The sequence below is a fragment of the Trachypithecus francoisi genome, unplaced genomic scaffold (assembly GCF_009764315.1).
Source record: "Trachypithecus francoisi isolate TF-2019V2 unplaced genomic scaffold, Tfra_2.0 Lachesis_group20, whole genome shotgun sequence".
NCBI lineage: Eukaryota > Metazoa > Chordata > Mammalia > Primates > Cercopithecidae > Trachypithecus > Trachypithecus francoisi.
In genome coordinates, this window is record NW_022681466.1 from 46,971,085 (window position 1) to 46,985,970 (window position 14,886).

General features: G+C 55.7%; 1 protein-coding gene across 1 annotated transcript in view; it reads right to left on the reverse strand.

Annotated features, from left to right (window-relative positions):
* Positions 1 to 469: 469 nt before the first annotated feature.
* The window catches only part of TMEM132E (transmembrane protein 132E), a 59,767-nt gene continuing 45,350 nt past the window's right edge, over positions 470 to 14,886 (reverse strand). The window contains exons 2-9 of the mRNA XM_033184203.1: positions 12,697 to 13,627; positions 11,072 to 11,218; positions 10,577 to 10,769; positions 9,621 to 9,764; positions 6,876 to 7,081; positions 4,698 to 4,986; positions 3,585 to 3,776; positions 470 to 2,607 (exon numbers count right to left, since the gene is read on the reverse strand). Of these exons, the coding sequence (XP_033040094.1) occupies positions 1,552 to 2,607; positions 3,585 to 3,776; positions 4,698 to 4,986; positions 6,876 to 7,081; positions 9,621 to 9,764; positions 10,577 to 10,769; positions 11,072 to 11,218; positions 12,697 to 13,627 (3,158 nt within the window). The 3' untranslated portion in view covers positions 470 to 1,551. The remainder of the gene's footprint in view (positions 2,608 to 3,584; positions 3,777 to 4,697; positions 4,987 to 6,875; positions 7,082 to 9,620; positions 9,765 to 10,576; positions 10,770 to 11,071; positions 11,219 to 12,696; positions 13,628 to 14,886) is intronic.

Below are 14,886 nucleotides of genomic sequence, written 5' to 3' on the forward strand. Positions count from 1 at the left end.
CCAAGGGGGAGAGAAGGGAGGAGAGGTGGTTACAGGGAGGGCCACCTCAGAGGGGGGCAGTGAAGGAAGCTGGAGTAACTCAGGTGGGCACACCAACCCTCTCACCTCACTCCTTATTTTTCTGTGCCCCCCAGAAGATCTTTCTCTGTAGTTCTGAGGCCTGCCCTTCCGTCCTCTGAGCCAATCAGGACAGAGCCTTAGAGGAGGCACCTCTTTATAAGGGCACATTTGTGGGTCAGCGGATTCTTCATCCCTTGACCTGGGCATCCCAAAACACCAGAGGGTCTTAAGGGACCTGCATGTCGGGGGAGGAAGAGCAGGACCACAGCCTGGTCTAGCCGAGTTTTGGTCTCATGTCATATAGTGTGCCCAGTGCGTGAGTGTGTGCGCGCGCATGTGTGGACTTCTTTGTGTGTGTGTGTGTGTGTTTGCCCATGCACACAAGGAAGATACAGAGCCAGCCACCATGTACTGTTTGTTCATGGGAGCTGCTGCCCCCACCTCCAGTCTGACCACTTCCATTTATTTAAGAAAAATCTGACACAGTGGTGGGTAGAACCCGAGAGAAAAATAGCTGTGGGATGGGGTAGGGGCGACACTGGCTCCCTTCTGCGTTTGCCCACCCTAAAGTCCCTCACAGCATTCCCCGGTGCCCTCTACTCCCCTCCTGGGTTCCGTCTTGTGGGGGATAGGTGGCTGCCTGCCCTATGCTGCAGAGGGAAGGCGCGGTCAGCAGGGTGAGGGGTGGCTAAGGCGTAGTAGTGTTGACCTTGCTGTGGGGGAAGGGGAAGGCAAGGAGGTCCCCAGGCCTCTGGCTCTGGGGTGTGATTTGGCTAGAGATGGATCCAGGATTCTTTCCCCTTTAGGTCCCTGCCCAAAGCCTTGGGGCAGGGGTGGAAGTCCTGAGAACTCAGGAAGGTGCCTGGCTTGGCACCAGACCTCTCTGTAGAGTCAGCTCCCAGGTCCTGGGAGGCACGCGAATGCCAGCAGATGCTACAGCTGTTCCCCTAGCCCCCAGATATGTCATCCACAGCAAGATCCTTGGCAGGGCAGGCAGCCGCCACCTCCCCACCCTGCAGGACAGAAATCCCTGAATATTAGTTTGAGGAAAGTCTTTGTGCAGCCTGTGACACAAGACCCCCACAGAACCCCCAGCACAGGGGGACGACAGGGGGGACGGGAGGCGGGGCCAGGACACAGCGTGGGCCCACCTGACCCCAAGCTGGACCTCCTTGCCTCACTCTTGGGGCAGGGAGTTGCTTAAGATGGGAGGAGATTTGGAAAGGGTAGAACAGAGGCTGGGGTTGCTTTCCTCCTTGCGAGCCACTGGAGGAAGAGCCCTCCACCTGCAGGGGGCAGAAGAGGGTAAGGGTGTGAGGCGAGGGAAGGCCCAGACACCGAGGCGGCCCGACCCGCACCGAGCCAAGCTGCAGGGGCAGGGAGTACAAAATCAATTCAGCCGCCCAGAGTCCGTGTGAACCGGGGGTCCCGGCTGTGTCCTACCCCGAGCTGACCCCGATGAGGGAGTCCCTGCTACTCCGGTTGGCGCCTCTATGCAATCTCTTTGATTCTGCGCATGTAATTGTGCAGGTCCGGGGCTGCAGTGGGCCGCGTGGTGCCCGCCACATCGGGGCAGCCCCAACCCAGGTCCTCTTCCTCCTCCTCGTCCTCTTCGCCGGCGGGCACCGAGTCATAGGCCAGCTCCTCTGACGGCAGCGTGGTGAAGGTGGTGAACTTGACCCTCTTGCGCTTGGAGGTGGGCGAGCTGGCTGGGTCCTCGGCTTGGTCCCGGGCTGAGCCGCCCGAGGAGCCGTCGCCCCGGCCGTGCACCTGGCTCTGGACGCTGGTCTGAGAGCTGCCGCTGCTGTGGTGGTCGCCGTGGCAGCAGGCGGGCACGGTTTCCAGCGGGTTGCCTGCCGGCGGCGAGAGCTCCCCTTGCACTCGCAGCGGCTGCCCGTTGCCCAGGAACACCCAGTGGTGAGAGTGGTCCATGCTGGTCTGGCCCTCGGGCGGGATGCGCTTGTGCCGGTAGCGCAGCACGAAAACGATGCAGTTGATGAGGAAGACGAGGATGGCGAGGCAGAAGACGCCCAGCAGCGCGTACATGCCAATCTCTAGGTCGGTCAGACCCCGTGGCATCTGCAGGAAGCCGGTGGGCAGCGGCAGGAAGTCTTCTGTGGGTGGCACGACGGGGCTGGCGGTGCCCGGGCCTGGGGCCTCCGGTGCAGGTAGCGCAGAGCCTGGCGGGCCAGCTCCCCGGGCCTCGTCCTCGCCCCCGCCAGGCCCTGGTTGGCTGGGGCCCGGGTAGTCATAAGTGGGGTCCTCCTCGTCCCTCCCAAAGTGCACCCGCAGGCCCACAGGGGTCGTGGCCAGCACACTCTTGCGTCTGGTTTTCTGGCAGCTCTCAGCGATGGTTAGCTCTGCGCGGAGCAGCTCCCCTGCCCCCTCGGCCTCAGCCACTACCAGAGGGAAGGCCCGATCCTGGGTCACAGTGGCCACACGCTCATCCAGGCTGCTCACTAGCAGTCCGTAGTCTCGGGGACTGTAGAGGGAGAGTGGGGCTGTGGTGCCATCACTGTAGGAGAGCCAGAGGCTCAGTAGGGCTTCCTGGAGGAGGAGGAGAAGGAGGGGTCAGGAGTCAAAGAGCTTGTTTAGCTGGCTTCCTGCTAGATCCTGGGCTATGTAGGGGCGGGGACCACAGGTCTCTGGCTCCCTGCTGTATTCTCAGCACTGGAACTGTGCCTGGCCTGTGGCGGGCACTAAGAACTATTGCTCAAGTGAGAGTCCCCCTTACAGGGTGTGGGGAGGGTAAATCCCAGACCATGGCATCCAGGCCTCATACTGCTCTGAGGATGCCCTTGTCCACTTCACCCCTCTGCCCGGGATGAGCCGAAGGTAAGTTTTGCCTTGGGTCTAATTCAAGTCCCTTCTGCTGCTGGAATAGCTCCGTATCTCCATGCCTGACCTTGGGCTTACCCCCATCAGACAACAAGCTGTTGAGAATACACACCCACTCCCCACTTCTGCCTGTTGGCTAAAACCTTCTGAGAATTGCCCTCGCTCCAGATGAGGAAGCAGGGTTCAGAGAGAAGTGATTGGCTTGGGGTGATGGAGTGAGTTAGGGACAGAGGACCCCTGTGTCCTGATTCTGGGCTCAGCACTTGATGCTCACCGCCTCACTCCCCAGGACTCACACCTGTCACCTCCTCACTCCCCAGGACTCCCACCTGTCACCTTTCCACTTTTGTCCTGTGGCTATGCCTATGGTGTATACTTGGGGCTCCAGAGATAAGTGAGGGTACTTCCTGGGGGTGATGTGGAGGTGACAGCCCTCTGTGAATCCAGGAGGGAGACCCTCAGAGGGAACATCTCAGGTAGCAAGAGCAGCAAGCGAGAACTTGCTCTGACCTCCCACGTAGATGTTGTGGCCATGGGGTAGGCAGGTGTGCAGGGCATGGAGGGCAGAGATCCTCCGTTTCCTAAAGCCCTAATTTGGGGACTCTTGGTGCTAGGGCAAAGCAGAGCCCCCAGGTCCTCCTTCCATACCATCAAATCCCTGGCTGGTGGGCCAAGCAACCAGTTACCTGCTTGAGGAAGCTCAGGGTCTGCTGGGCAGCTGTGGTGGCTAGGATGGTGTGGCTGCTCCCAGGGCTGGGCCGCAGGGAGAGGGCCAGGCTGGCCACCACCTGGGCCTGAAGCTGTGTGATGCTGACCTTCTCCTCCGTCACTGTCAGCAGTGTCTCCCCGAGCACAGCCTCCGTCAGCGGAGACACCACCTGAGGCAGAGCGGGACCGGGATGGGAGAGAGCTAGGAAAGCGCAACCCCCCTGCCCAAGATCCCCAGCTAGGGGGAAATCCCAGCACTGCTGCAAGAGGGGCCTGAAGGGTGAGGCAGGCTGGAAGGCAGGACTTCGCAGCTCTGGCTCAGGTCTGCAACCAGGAACCAGTGTCCAGAGGTCTTGAGAGGGTTGGGGGCTCATAGGAGTCAGGCAAGAACACAAATGAGAGAGGTGGGCCAATTCTAAGGAAAACAACAACCCCCACACAGTGATAAGTAGCAATTGATGTGCAACCTCAATGTCAGGGAAACAAAAGGGAGTGGTGAGGACCATGGAAAATGAGGGAACTCATTCTCATGTGTAGGAGGCACCAATACTGGCTTCAGCTGATTGTTGCCAGATTCATTTTTTGTGAAACCAGAAATCTATATGTATTTTTTAAATGAGAAATCTCCCAATTGAAAACACGTTGGATCAATTGTTTTACGAAGAAGATATGTCTGCAGGCAGATTCTAGCCTACAGGTCACAATAGTTTCTTAGGTAGATGATTTCTATCCAGTAACCCAATTGTCAGGGTAGAAACAAGTCAGGAAAGGTCAAAGTTGAGTTCCTAGATCACTAAACGCACCTTCCTGGACTCTAGGCTGGCTGACTCTCACCTGCTCCCCCTCTGCTCTCAGGGAGGGGTCTGCTTGAGTCACCCACACTGAGGATTGATAAAGGTTGATAGAGCTTGGAGTGAGAACTTTTACCAGGATGAAGCTAAGAGAGCTTGACCTTGGAATTTCAGACAAGGGGCAGGCAGGGAAGAGTGTTCTGGGGGCCAGTTGGGCTTGGGAAAATCTGAGTTCTGCACCCACAGGTAAATAAGGCTCCCAACACTGCCCGTTTGTGCTGGGACAGAGCCCATACCTACCTTAAAGGGGGTGGTGCCTGGCTCCAGCCCTGCCAGTGTGCTGCTGTCCACCATGTGTGCCACTCGGGGGTCACCCACCCGCATGAAGTCACTGACTAGGTCAGTGACCTCCACCAGCCAGTCCGGGCCTAGCATGGTGACCACCTGGTCGGTGCCCTCGGATGATGTCGTGTGGAACTGGGTGAAGACCTGCAGGGTGGCATGCTGGTACTGCAGGGTGCAGCCCCGGCTTGCACTCTGCCGCCGCTCCTCCTCTTCCTCGTCCTCATCCTCACTTTCCCGGACTGACCTGGGGTGGGGACATGCCATGCTGAAGGCTTCTCACCTGGACTCTGACCTGCACAGTCCACACCCCTCACCCTTGTCCTGTTGGGTCCTCCCAGCTTCCCAGAAGCTCTGCAAAAGCAGGCCTCCTCTCTGGCTCATGCCTTTCATCTCTTAAGTTTGGAGCCAGGAGTCCTAGTCTTTTCTCTCCTAGAAAAGTACCTTCTTGACCCTACCTCCTATTCCTATATGCCTCCTCTTGGCTTAAGCCAAGCCTGAGAATAGCTCGTGTCAAATCCTAACAGCAACTGCTGCCTCTTCTTCAGTACTAAGTTTGTGCCTGGCACTGTTTTAAGCTCTAACCTGGAGCAAATGTGATCCTTTTTATAGAATGCCAGAAATCTTAGCTGAATTGTGTTCTGCGGTTATGAGGACACTAAGCAGAACCTGTAGGTGATGAACTCGGACATCTAACTGAGATTTCCAAGCAAGGTGTGGAAATTGTGGCCTGGTTTCCTTTTGCTGCTTTTAGTCAAATGTGAGAGGAGAGAGACACATTGATAAACTGTTAAGCAAAAGGGAACCTGGACTTGATGATTTGGGAAATTCTCAGCCTGTGCACATTGCAAAAAAAAAAAAAAATGCTAAAATTGAGAGGTTTACTGTCAGGAAGGTGTGCTTTGGTGATAAAGTCAAGTGTTTCTCTCTGTAGCTAGTGCTTTGTTGGTGTACTGGGGGATCAAGCAACTAGAATATTCATTTACACAGAGAGTTCTTTCACCTGGGTTAATTAATTTATTCCTCACAAAAATCGTATGAGGCAGGTGTTATTGTGCCCATTTTACAGATATGGAGATGGAGGCACAGAGCGGTTACATAAGTAGCCCAAGTTTACACAGCTAGTAAATAGCAGAGACAGGACTTAAATCAGGCTGTCTGGCTTCAGAGTCCACTGCTACTCAAAGCAGTATCGCTATCACCCAGGAGCTGGTGAGAAATGCAGAATTACAGGCTTTACCCCAGACCTGCCCAGTCAGAATCTGCATTTTACTCCGATCCCCAGGTGATTCATATACACATTAAAGTTTGAGAGGCACTGGTCTATGCCACATTGCTCTTCCAAATCTCTCTGAGTTGAACTCAGCCCAGTTCTAACTTGGCTGCCTGTTTCTCTCACCACCTGCTTCTCTCTCCAGCCCCGTCCACCTCCTGCTCTTAGCTGCCTGTCACTTTCCTCTTTTCTCTTCCCTGCTGGGCTTTTCTCTCCAGCAGCTCTGAGTGGGTGCTTGGAATGCGGTGAGTATACACATATATGCCCCACATATGGGCATCCAGGTGCCTGAGCTTACAAGCCCACAAGGGAGCCTGGGTATGAGTCACAGTGTGCCTGCACTCATGCACTCACTAGTGTGTCCTTGGTGTGCCCAGGCTGGGGCACATGCGTACAGGTGTGTCTGCTCCATTTTGTCTGCCTGACTGCAGGCAGTCTCTTAACCTGTCTCCCCAGCCAACTCCTTTCAGTTCATTCTTTAAGACTTAGCTCAAGAGTTGTCTCTTCCAGGAAGCCTGCCTTGACTTCTCCTGGAGGAAGAAGCAGTCCTCTCCTTGTGCCACTTGATTCCCTGCACACAGGGCTTCCCACGCATCACCATGTTCTGTGGCATGCACATGCCTTCCTCCCTTGCTGGACTGAGAGACTGGCAGGGTCAGGCACTGGCCACACTCATCCCATCTCTCAAACACTTGTCAGTGCCTAGCTCACAGTAGCTGGTCAATGAAAGTTTGTTCACTGCACAACCAACCGATAGACTACGTATACCAAGGGCCTTATACCCATATGCAGGTCAGACTGTTGGCCGAGGTTGTATCCACCCATGAGTATCCCAAGTATCTGCCATAGGAGAGGGGCTGTACCTCCGATCGGGGAGGATGGGTACCCTCCAGCCCTTCACTTGGCTGAGGCGGGCATCTGAGAGCTCAATGTGCAAGGGCAGCTTGGGGACCCAGACTGTCATTTCCAGGGGGGCATTGAGAACGTCGTAGCGGAAGGTGACCCTGGCGTTCATGGACCCTCGAGACTCTTTTCCACTCACAAACACATAGTCGCAGCTGCTGGATACCTGGGGGAAGGGAGGAACAGTTGGCACGTCTTGCCGTACAGGTCTTCCTGTGAGGCAATGCAGGGAACTTCAGTCTGACAAGCAGGGCTGGAGGGAAAGTCCTAGGAGGCTGAAGGAGAGGGGGCCAGTGGAAGGAGGCATTGATTCCTCTGGGAGTCCCGGCTGCCATCACTGCTTTTGCTCTTTCTCGAGATCACCTCTTGGTGCCCACTGGGGAAGGCTTTTGTTCCTTAGTAAGGAGCCAACATGCAAATGCTTTTCAGCGGCTGTTCCCGATCTGTCAGAGCCACACTTTGGAGGAGGCTCCAGGGTGAGGGCCTCTCAGGGCTGGCTCCCCTCCCCCAGCAGGACTGGCGGGGCTCTGGAGCCAGGGGTCTGGCAGGTAGAGTCATCTATGGTGCAGAAAAGGACATGGGCACTTAACTGGGCAGGGAGGACATTGAGGTGGAGGGGATGGAGATGAGGGGCAGGCCCATGTCCTCCACAGCCTCTCTGGCATGGCTGCCCCAGGAGAATGGGCAGGTAGTTAATTTCCGGTGAGGGGGAATTAACCAGGTGTGGAGATGAGGGAATGGGAGAGGAAAACTCAGGACCGGAGAACCCCAAGCATAGATGGGTGGATGGCTACCACCAACGGATGTGGCTGTGGTAAATGCCTGCCCACCTGGATACCGACTTGCATTCCTAGAGGTTCCCTGGATGGAAACCACAGGCCTGCTGAGTACATCTTGGTGGATACCTGTGCCCACTCACAGAGGTGTCACTGCCAGTACTTTAGGGCAAACGCAGATGGCTCTGTGTGTTAAATATGCCCACGCACACACCTGGCAGCCCAGAACGGATGCTGTGTGTACATGCATCTAGGTGCTCATGCTGGCGCACGTCCATGGGTACATGGTCTTGAGTTTGGGAACAGGTCTATCATTCAGCTGGTGGGTGGATGATGCCCTGAAGGCTCTGGAAGGACCCAGGGGCATTGGGACTATGGATTATCCATGGAGATGAGCCCCTGCGGCATCCCAAACTCTGTCACCTCCCATCATCATCTCAGAGGGGTGGGTGGAGGGATGGGACAGCAGCCCTGCCAGAAATGCTCATTTCCCACATCGGAAGGCAAAGAATTCCAACTGCAGACCTGTAAATTCCACTTACAATGTGGCAGACTCCATAAGACCTGAGTATATTTCATCGAGATTTGTAACCAATTTCATTTAACATCTTCTCTAATTCCCCTTGGTTCTGCTCTGGAGCTGGGGTGGGGGAGTCTGGGTGGCAGAGAAGGTGCTGGGTGAGGGCCCTTGGGAGCAGACCTGTTTCTTCCCATCCCAGTCTGCCAGCAGTGGACAGCCCCACAGGCTTCTGGTGAGGCTTCTCTGAAGGGGGTGATGCAGTGGAGTAGGGGGCACCAGACCATCTGCTCTGGCTCCCTTGGAAGGCATCCTTCCTGGATCATGGATAGAAGAGGTAAGCCCCATGCTCCCTAGACTTGGAGGGACCCAAAGGCAAAGCATAGAGAGAGAGAGCAGGAGGGAGCCCAAGCGACCAGGAGGAGGGCATCTACATTCCAATGGTCCTGCTCTCCTTCAAGCTGAATTATTTACAGGAGCAAGAACGAATTCAGTTGTCTAATCATCTGATTTTGATGCCTGCTGGAGGGTGGCATAGTGAGCGGCTGGCCCACCCCACAGGTACCAGGGCTGGACATCTGCTCACACCACTGCCCACTCTACTGCCTCCTCTTCCCAACTCACTTCTGACCACCGTTCAAAGCCAGGGGAAGAAGCGAATCTGGAGCCCTCTTGGGGAGGTGGCAAACTGGGTCATTGAGTCAGATGAGTGTCGTGTGGGCTGGGCTGTGGAGGACCTGGAGCCAGAGCAGGTCCCTGGGGAGGAGCTCAGGGGTGGAGTGGGAGCTCACGGCTGAGTGGAGCCTTTAGGAGCTGGAGGAGCTGGAGTGTGTGTGCCGGGAGTGGAGCCCTCAGTACACAACCTTCACGCTTGGCCCTACTCACATAATTCTTGAGGCTTCTTCCTGAGCTGCATTGCCTTCATGCGATCACTGGCACTCTGGGTTCAGAGCAGGTCTTTGAGGGGTTGTCTCCCTCACCTACCCCCTGTTGCCTTGCCAAGTGTCTGCCACACACCAAGGTTCAATAATGTCTCGCTAGATTGATTTCAAGTTGTTGACACTGCCTTCTCCCCTCTGGCCTGACAGTCTGTTTCGTATTCCTATAGGAAGCCCTCCAGGACTGGCCAAAGCAGTATCCAGGGGCAGGAAGACGGAGTACCATGGGTGTCAGTAGACTTGGGAATGAACCCTTTCAGAATGGTGTGGTGAAGCTTGGGATGAAGTCAGGCCAGTGCTGTAGCAGGAAAAGGGTGGGGCAGCTGCTGCAACAGAAGGGGTCCCAGCACAGGGAGGCATGAGTTCAGTCTTAGTGGATGAATAAGAGTCAGCCACCTGGACTCTGGTCTGAGGTTCTGCTCTCCTGAAGGCCTAGGGCTTCTTCCCCAGGGCCCCCACCTCCAGGATGCCCACCTTGATGATGTCTTCATTGTCTGACTCGCATTCCACCAGGGCAGAGACGTCTAGGACAAGGCCATTCACCTCAATGGCAATGACCTTGACAGGGATGGCCACTGTCCTGCCAGTCAGAATGGCCGTGTTGATGATCTCTGTGTCCTGCAGGGAGAAGAAGCGGGGAGGGGGGCTCTGCTTGTGGTCCTCTTCTGTCCTGGGGCACACTAGCCAAGGCCCCGGCTCCTGGACTCCCCCCCCCCCCACTCCTCAGATGCACATCCTTCCAGTGGGGACACTGGCACACGTGTGCAGAGATAGGCAGCCACCCCGCCTCGCGCTCCTTGACAGATGGTCTGCTCACTTGGGCTTTTGCAGGAACCTCAGGATCCACCTCACTGTGCTGCCAGGAACCAATCCTTCCCCAGGCCCCTGCCATCTCCTCTTAAACAGCTTCCAGGCTCCTCAGGACTCACATAGTAACATCCAACACATGTCCCTGGCCATTCAAGCTGCCCTGGGCTGGCCCCAGACAATCATTCCAGCCCTACCACTCCATGACGCTCTTTCTAAATCTATAGTTCTTTTGAACAAACTACTCATATTCTCACTACTGTACCTTTGCCCAAGTAATGCCCTGCCTAGGACACACTGTGCATCTCTGGGAGCCCTCCCTCCCAGGTGACCTCCAAGACTCAACTGCATTGTTACCTCCTCCTGCAAACTTCCCATCAGTGGTCCCTCCATAGTGACATCTCCCACCTCTGCCCCCTGAGCATCTGCTGTCCTCATGGCCCCACAAATATAACACACATGCACACACCTTCTCACACAGGCATACCTGGGCATGGCAGGAAGTCTCGCATATACACACATGTCAATCTGTACATATACTCAGTGGTTCACATTCTTGTCACACAAATGTACATGCATGCATAGACCCAGGCATGTTCTGGGCCGGTCACCTGCCTGCTCACCATGGCCAGGGGCAGAATGGCTTGCACATCCCGCTGAATGACCGTCAGCTCAGTGACTGCCCGCTCCAGGTCAGGCAGGGCGCTGTGGCCACGGTAGTCAATGTGCCACATGATCCTCCGCTTGACCGACTGGCTGGTGAAGTTCTCCATTTCAAAGTCCAGCTGCAGGATCTCCAAGGGGCCCTGGCCCTCCCTGCCAGGGGAGGGGAGGGAAGGAGAGCAGAGGATGAAGGGCTGGGAGTGGCCCAGGAGCTCAGAAACTCTCAATGGGGACCCCATCCCTCCCCGGGAGCTACCTGATGGGGCCCTGTGAGCCTTCTCCAACCCATCTGAGGTGCTCCAGCTCCAGGATGCCACTGAGGGGCCTGGACCTCAGAGACCCCAATGGCCAAGCCCCAGCCCTCCCCAAGACCAGCCTCTTCCTTCAAAGATTCCCCACCCCTCTCAGATGGCTGCTCTGCAAAGAGGTGGGTAGATGCACCAACTCCGGCTCACCAGGGGGGCAGGGGTGTGCCCTGAGTCCAGGTCACATCCACGGTGGCTGTTGAGTGCTTTGCCCCAGTCAGCAGCTCCGAGGTCACATGCCACTGGCCACTGCGTGACTTGGTACCTAAAAGGGTCACACCCTTCTTGGCCTTTACCCTGGGACAAAGTGGGAGGAAGAAGAGGGAGAGGGTCAGGCTACAGCCCAAAGCTGCCCAACTGGCCACCATCACTAGACTGTACTGGGGGAAAGGAGAACAGATAAGCTAAGTTACCCTGAGTCCTGGATGTTTCAGATGAATGTTTCAGATGAATTTGGGGAATCTGGTATCACACAGCTGAAAACTCTGACCCTCGGTGAAAGCTGCAATCCCTTCTACCATGTCCCTGCCAAGTCTTTGCCTCATCTCTACTGGCATACCTTAGTGACAGGACTCACTACTTCTGCACACATCTCATTCCTTTTTCGGAAAGCCCATGAAAACTAGAAAGATCTTCCCTGGATGTAGTTGAGCTAAAACAGCCACAGGTTCTGCTGGGCAACAGAGAACAATTCCCCTCCATCTTTACTGTAGTAGTTCTTCAAAAAGCTGGCAAAGTGAGTAGGTGTTCTCTGAATCTTCTTTCCTTCAGTTCCTCCAATTGTTTGTTGCCATAGCTCTGAATCACCTCACAGCCGGTCACACTCCTCTGGACACTAAATGTGATACTAAATACGACACTTCAGCTGCACCCCAATGAACACCAGCTAAAGTGAGGTGATTGCCACCTCTCTAATTCTGCAAGCTCTACTCCTATTAATGCAGCCCAAGATCTCTGATGACTGATTTAACTTATGTTCACATTCAGGTATCAATCACTGAATCAGGCATGACTCTTTCCAACAATATTTAAACTTGAAGGTAGGACACTGAGGAGACAGGGAAATACTAGAAGTTGCAGGCTAACAGTGATGTTTCAGGTCCCATGCATAATGTCTGGGGGTGGGGAAGCATTTTGGTGGGTGTCCTCAGAGTTACACAACATAGGTCAAACCATAGATTCCTAGTGTGAAATATTATCATGTTTTGGGGGGATGTGATACAATCGAAGGCATTTTTGAGTTTGCAAACTGTGTCCTTTTCAAGGTGTAAAAGAGCTGGGAATCCTGAAAATTTTTCTCCCAACTCTAGGACTGGAGCAAATGCCCCTAAACACACACACACACACACACACACACACACACACACACGCTTCTGTTGGCTCCCAGCCAAGAGGCTGCTCTCTGGTGTCCATTTCTCTTTCTTGGCCTCAGTCTCCTTGTCTGTAAAATGTCTAAGGGCCCTTCTAGTCCCAGTTCTATTTTTCTGGACATCTATGATTGTGAAACTGATATTTCCTCTTTATCATGATGCCATTTCTATGAGATCCAGAAATAGGGGTAGGAATGTTTGTTGCCATTAGACAGATAAGAGCACTGTGGCTCCAATAAGCGAGGTATCTTCCTGAGGTTGCTCAAGTGCTAAATGACAGACTCAGGGTTAGGATGCTGGACAGGGATACAGCTGGGAGGTCCCCCCTCCCGCCCACCCACAAGGAGTCAGGTATGCATTTGATCTTGGAAGGGAAACCAGATCCCCACCCATCTTCCCTACTACCTGAGTGTAAAGTGCTCCACGCTGGGGCTGGAGGGCGAGGAGGAGTTGGGGGCCAGATAGAGGAGGATGCTGAGCACTTCCCCGGGCTTGAGGGGCCGGTCTGGCAAGCGGATCATCAGGTTGCTGTCCAGCCTGTGCTCCTGCAGGGTCCTCCTGGGGGGCGGGCGGAACAGGCTGATGCTTCCGATGCGCAGGAGGGGGTGCTGGGTAGGGCTCTCCGCTCGGGCCCCCACCCCGGGCCCGGGCCCACGGCGGGAGCCCCCGCAGCCCCCCGACGCATCAGGGGCGTGGAGCGTGTAGTAGAGCTCGGCCTGCTGGCTCTCCCCCGTCGCCTCCGGCTCCAGCCCGTCCGGGGACTTCCGGCGGGCCGTGGGCGGCGCAGCCGGGGCTGGGGGCCCGAACCAGGCCAGGGGCAGCTCGGCCCGCACAAGACAAGTGGCCAGGCCCCCGCTGAGGCGGCAGGAGCTCTTGACTTCCCGGGCATCCCGGAAGGCGTGCAGGCGGACACAGGGCAGCCGCTCGGTGACGCCGAAGTCGTCCCAGTCCCGGCCGGCCACGTAGAACAGCACCTGGGCCACGGGCTGCGAGGCAGGCACGCGCGAGCGGACAATGAAGGCCCGCACCTTCCAGTTCACTGTCAGGCGCTCGGGGATGTCCAGGGTGCTGGAAGGCTGCAGGAGCTCCCGCGCCACCACCTGGCTGGTGCTGAAGGGCCCCAGCGAGACGTTGAGGACCGGCAGCTCCTTGGTCTGGAACACCACGAAGGGCTCGGAGCGCTGCAGGGAGCTGTTGGCGACCGCGGGTGATGGGGGCCGCGCCTCCCGCAGGAAGAAGGCCAGCCGCGTGTGCGACAGGCGGTAGCTGACCGGCAGCACCGGGCTGGCCTGCGGCCCCGGCGGGCTGGGGCTGGCCGGGTGGGAGCGGCCAGAGGCTGGGGACAGACAGAGGAAAGAAGCCCAGGGTGGTCAGGAGAGGGCACGCTGGGACCCCCGGGTGCTCCCAGAGTCGTCTCGCCCACCCCACAGAGGGCTGCCCACTCTTCTAACTGGGCAAGTTCAGCCTGGCTGTCCATCCTCTGGTGGGCCCTTAGCCTGGCTCAGACCTGACTCCCCGAGCTCCAAGCCTGGCACCCCCTTTGCTCGTATGTGAATTACCCTCTCAGTCGCCGCTTCATTTATTTACCTGCGACATAGCGGTAAAGCTAATACCATCGCAAAACCTTGTGAACCTTCAGGAGGTTCTATCCCCAGCGTCCTCACTTGTAAAACAAGTATAAAAATTGTTTCTGCCTCAAAGTGCCATTGTGAGGACTTTCAAAGTCGTGCAAATAAAGGACTGAGTGGACTCAGGTGCTGAAAAGAGTCCCTGTGATCCCTGTGTAACCTGCACTGCGCTCCGTGTGGGACAGGCGTTAGTGTTTTTCATCCTCAGATCAATCCTTTGAGGTACGTATTATTATGATCTCCCTCCACGCAACCAGTTTTCTATCAGTAACTTCCTTTTTGAGTGCCAATTCTAACATCTTACAGATAAATGAACTAAGGTGCAAGACACTTAAATAATTCAACCAAGTTACCTGGGTAAAGGGGCCAGCAGCGGGACTCGAACCTGGGGTCCCCTGACTCTCAAACCCAAGCTCCTTAGTATTGCACCTGCTGTCTCAGCTGGTGTAGGGTCCCCAGGGATCCAGCTGTCTCCCTTCTCCCTTTGGCCACAGACTATATAAACAGGAAATTTTATTCTCAGTCTCGCATACCTAAACACGGGCCTCCTCCCTCCTCTTAACTCCCTCTCCCCACCTACCAAGGAGGCTGCCAACTTCTGGCAATTCCACCTTGGGCTGCCCCTTATCCTTCCTCCCTGCTCCCATTCTGGCCTTACTCCTGTCGCTATGACGACATACCACTGGCCAACAGGGTCTCCCCTCCTCCCTGGCATTCTCCTCCCCTACACAGCAGCCAGAGTGTTTTTTCTCCTGGACACAAATCAGACATTGTTGCCCCCCTCCCAGCTCAAAAGTTGTTGGACACTGTCAAGGAACAGGAAGGACCCAAGTAGAGGCTTGAGGTTTGAAATCTTATTTTGGATCTCCCCAAGAACCTCCCGAGTCACATTCCTCAACTGTAAAATCAGGACAATGATAACAGTAATGCTGGTCTCACAGGAGGCTGTGTTGTCATTTGTTTTGTT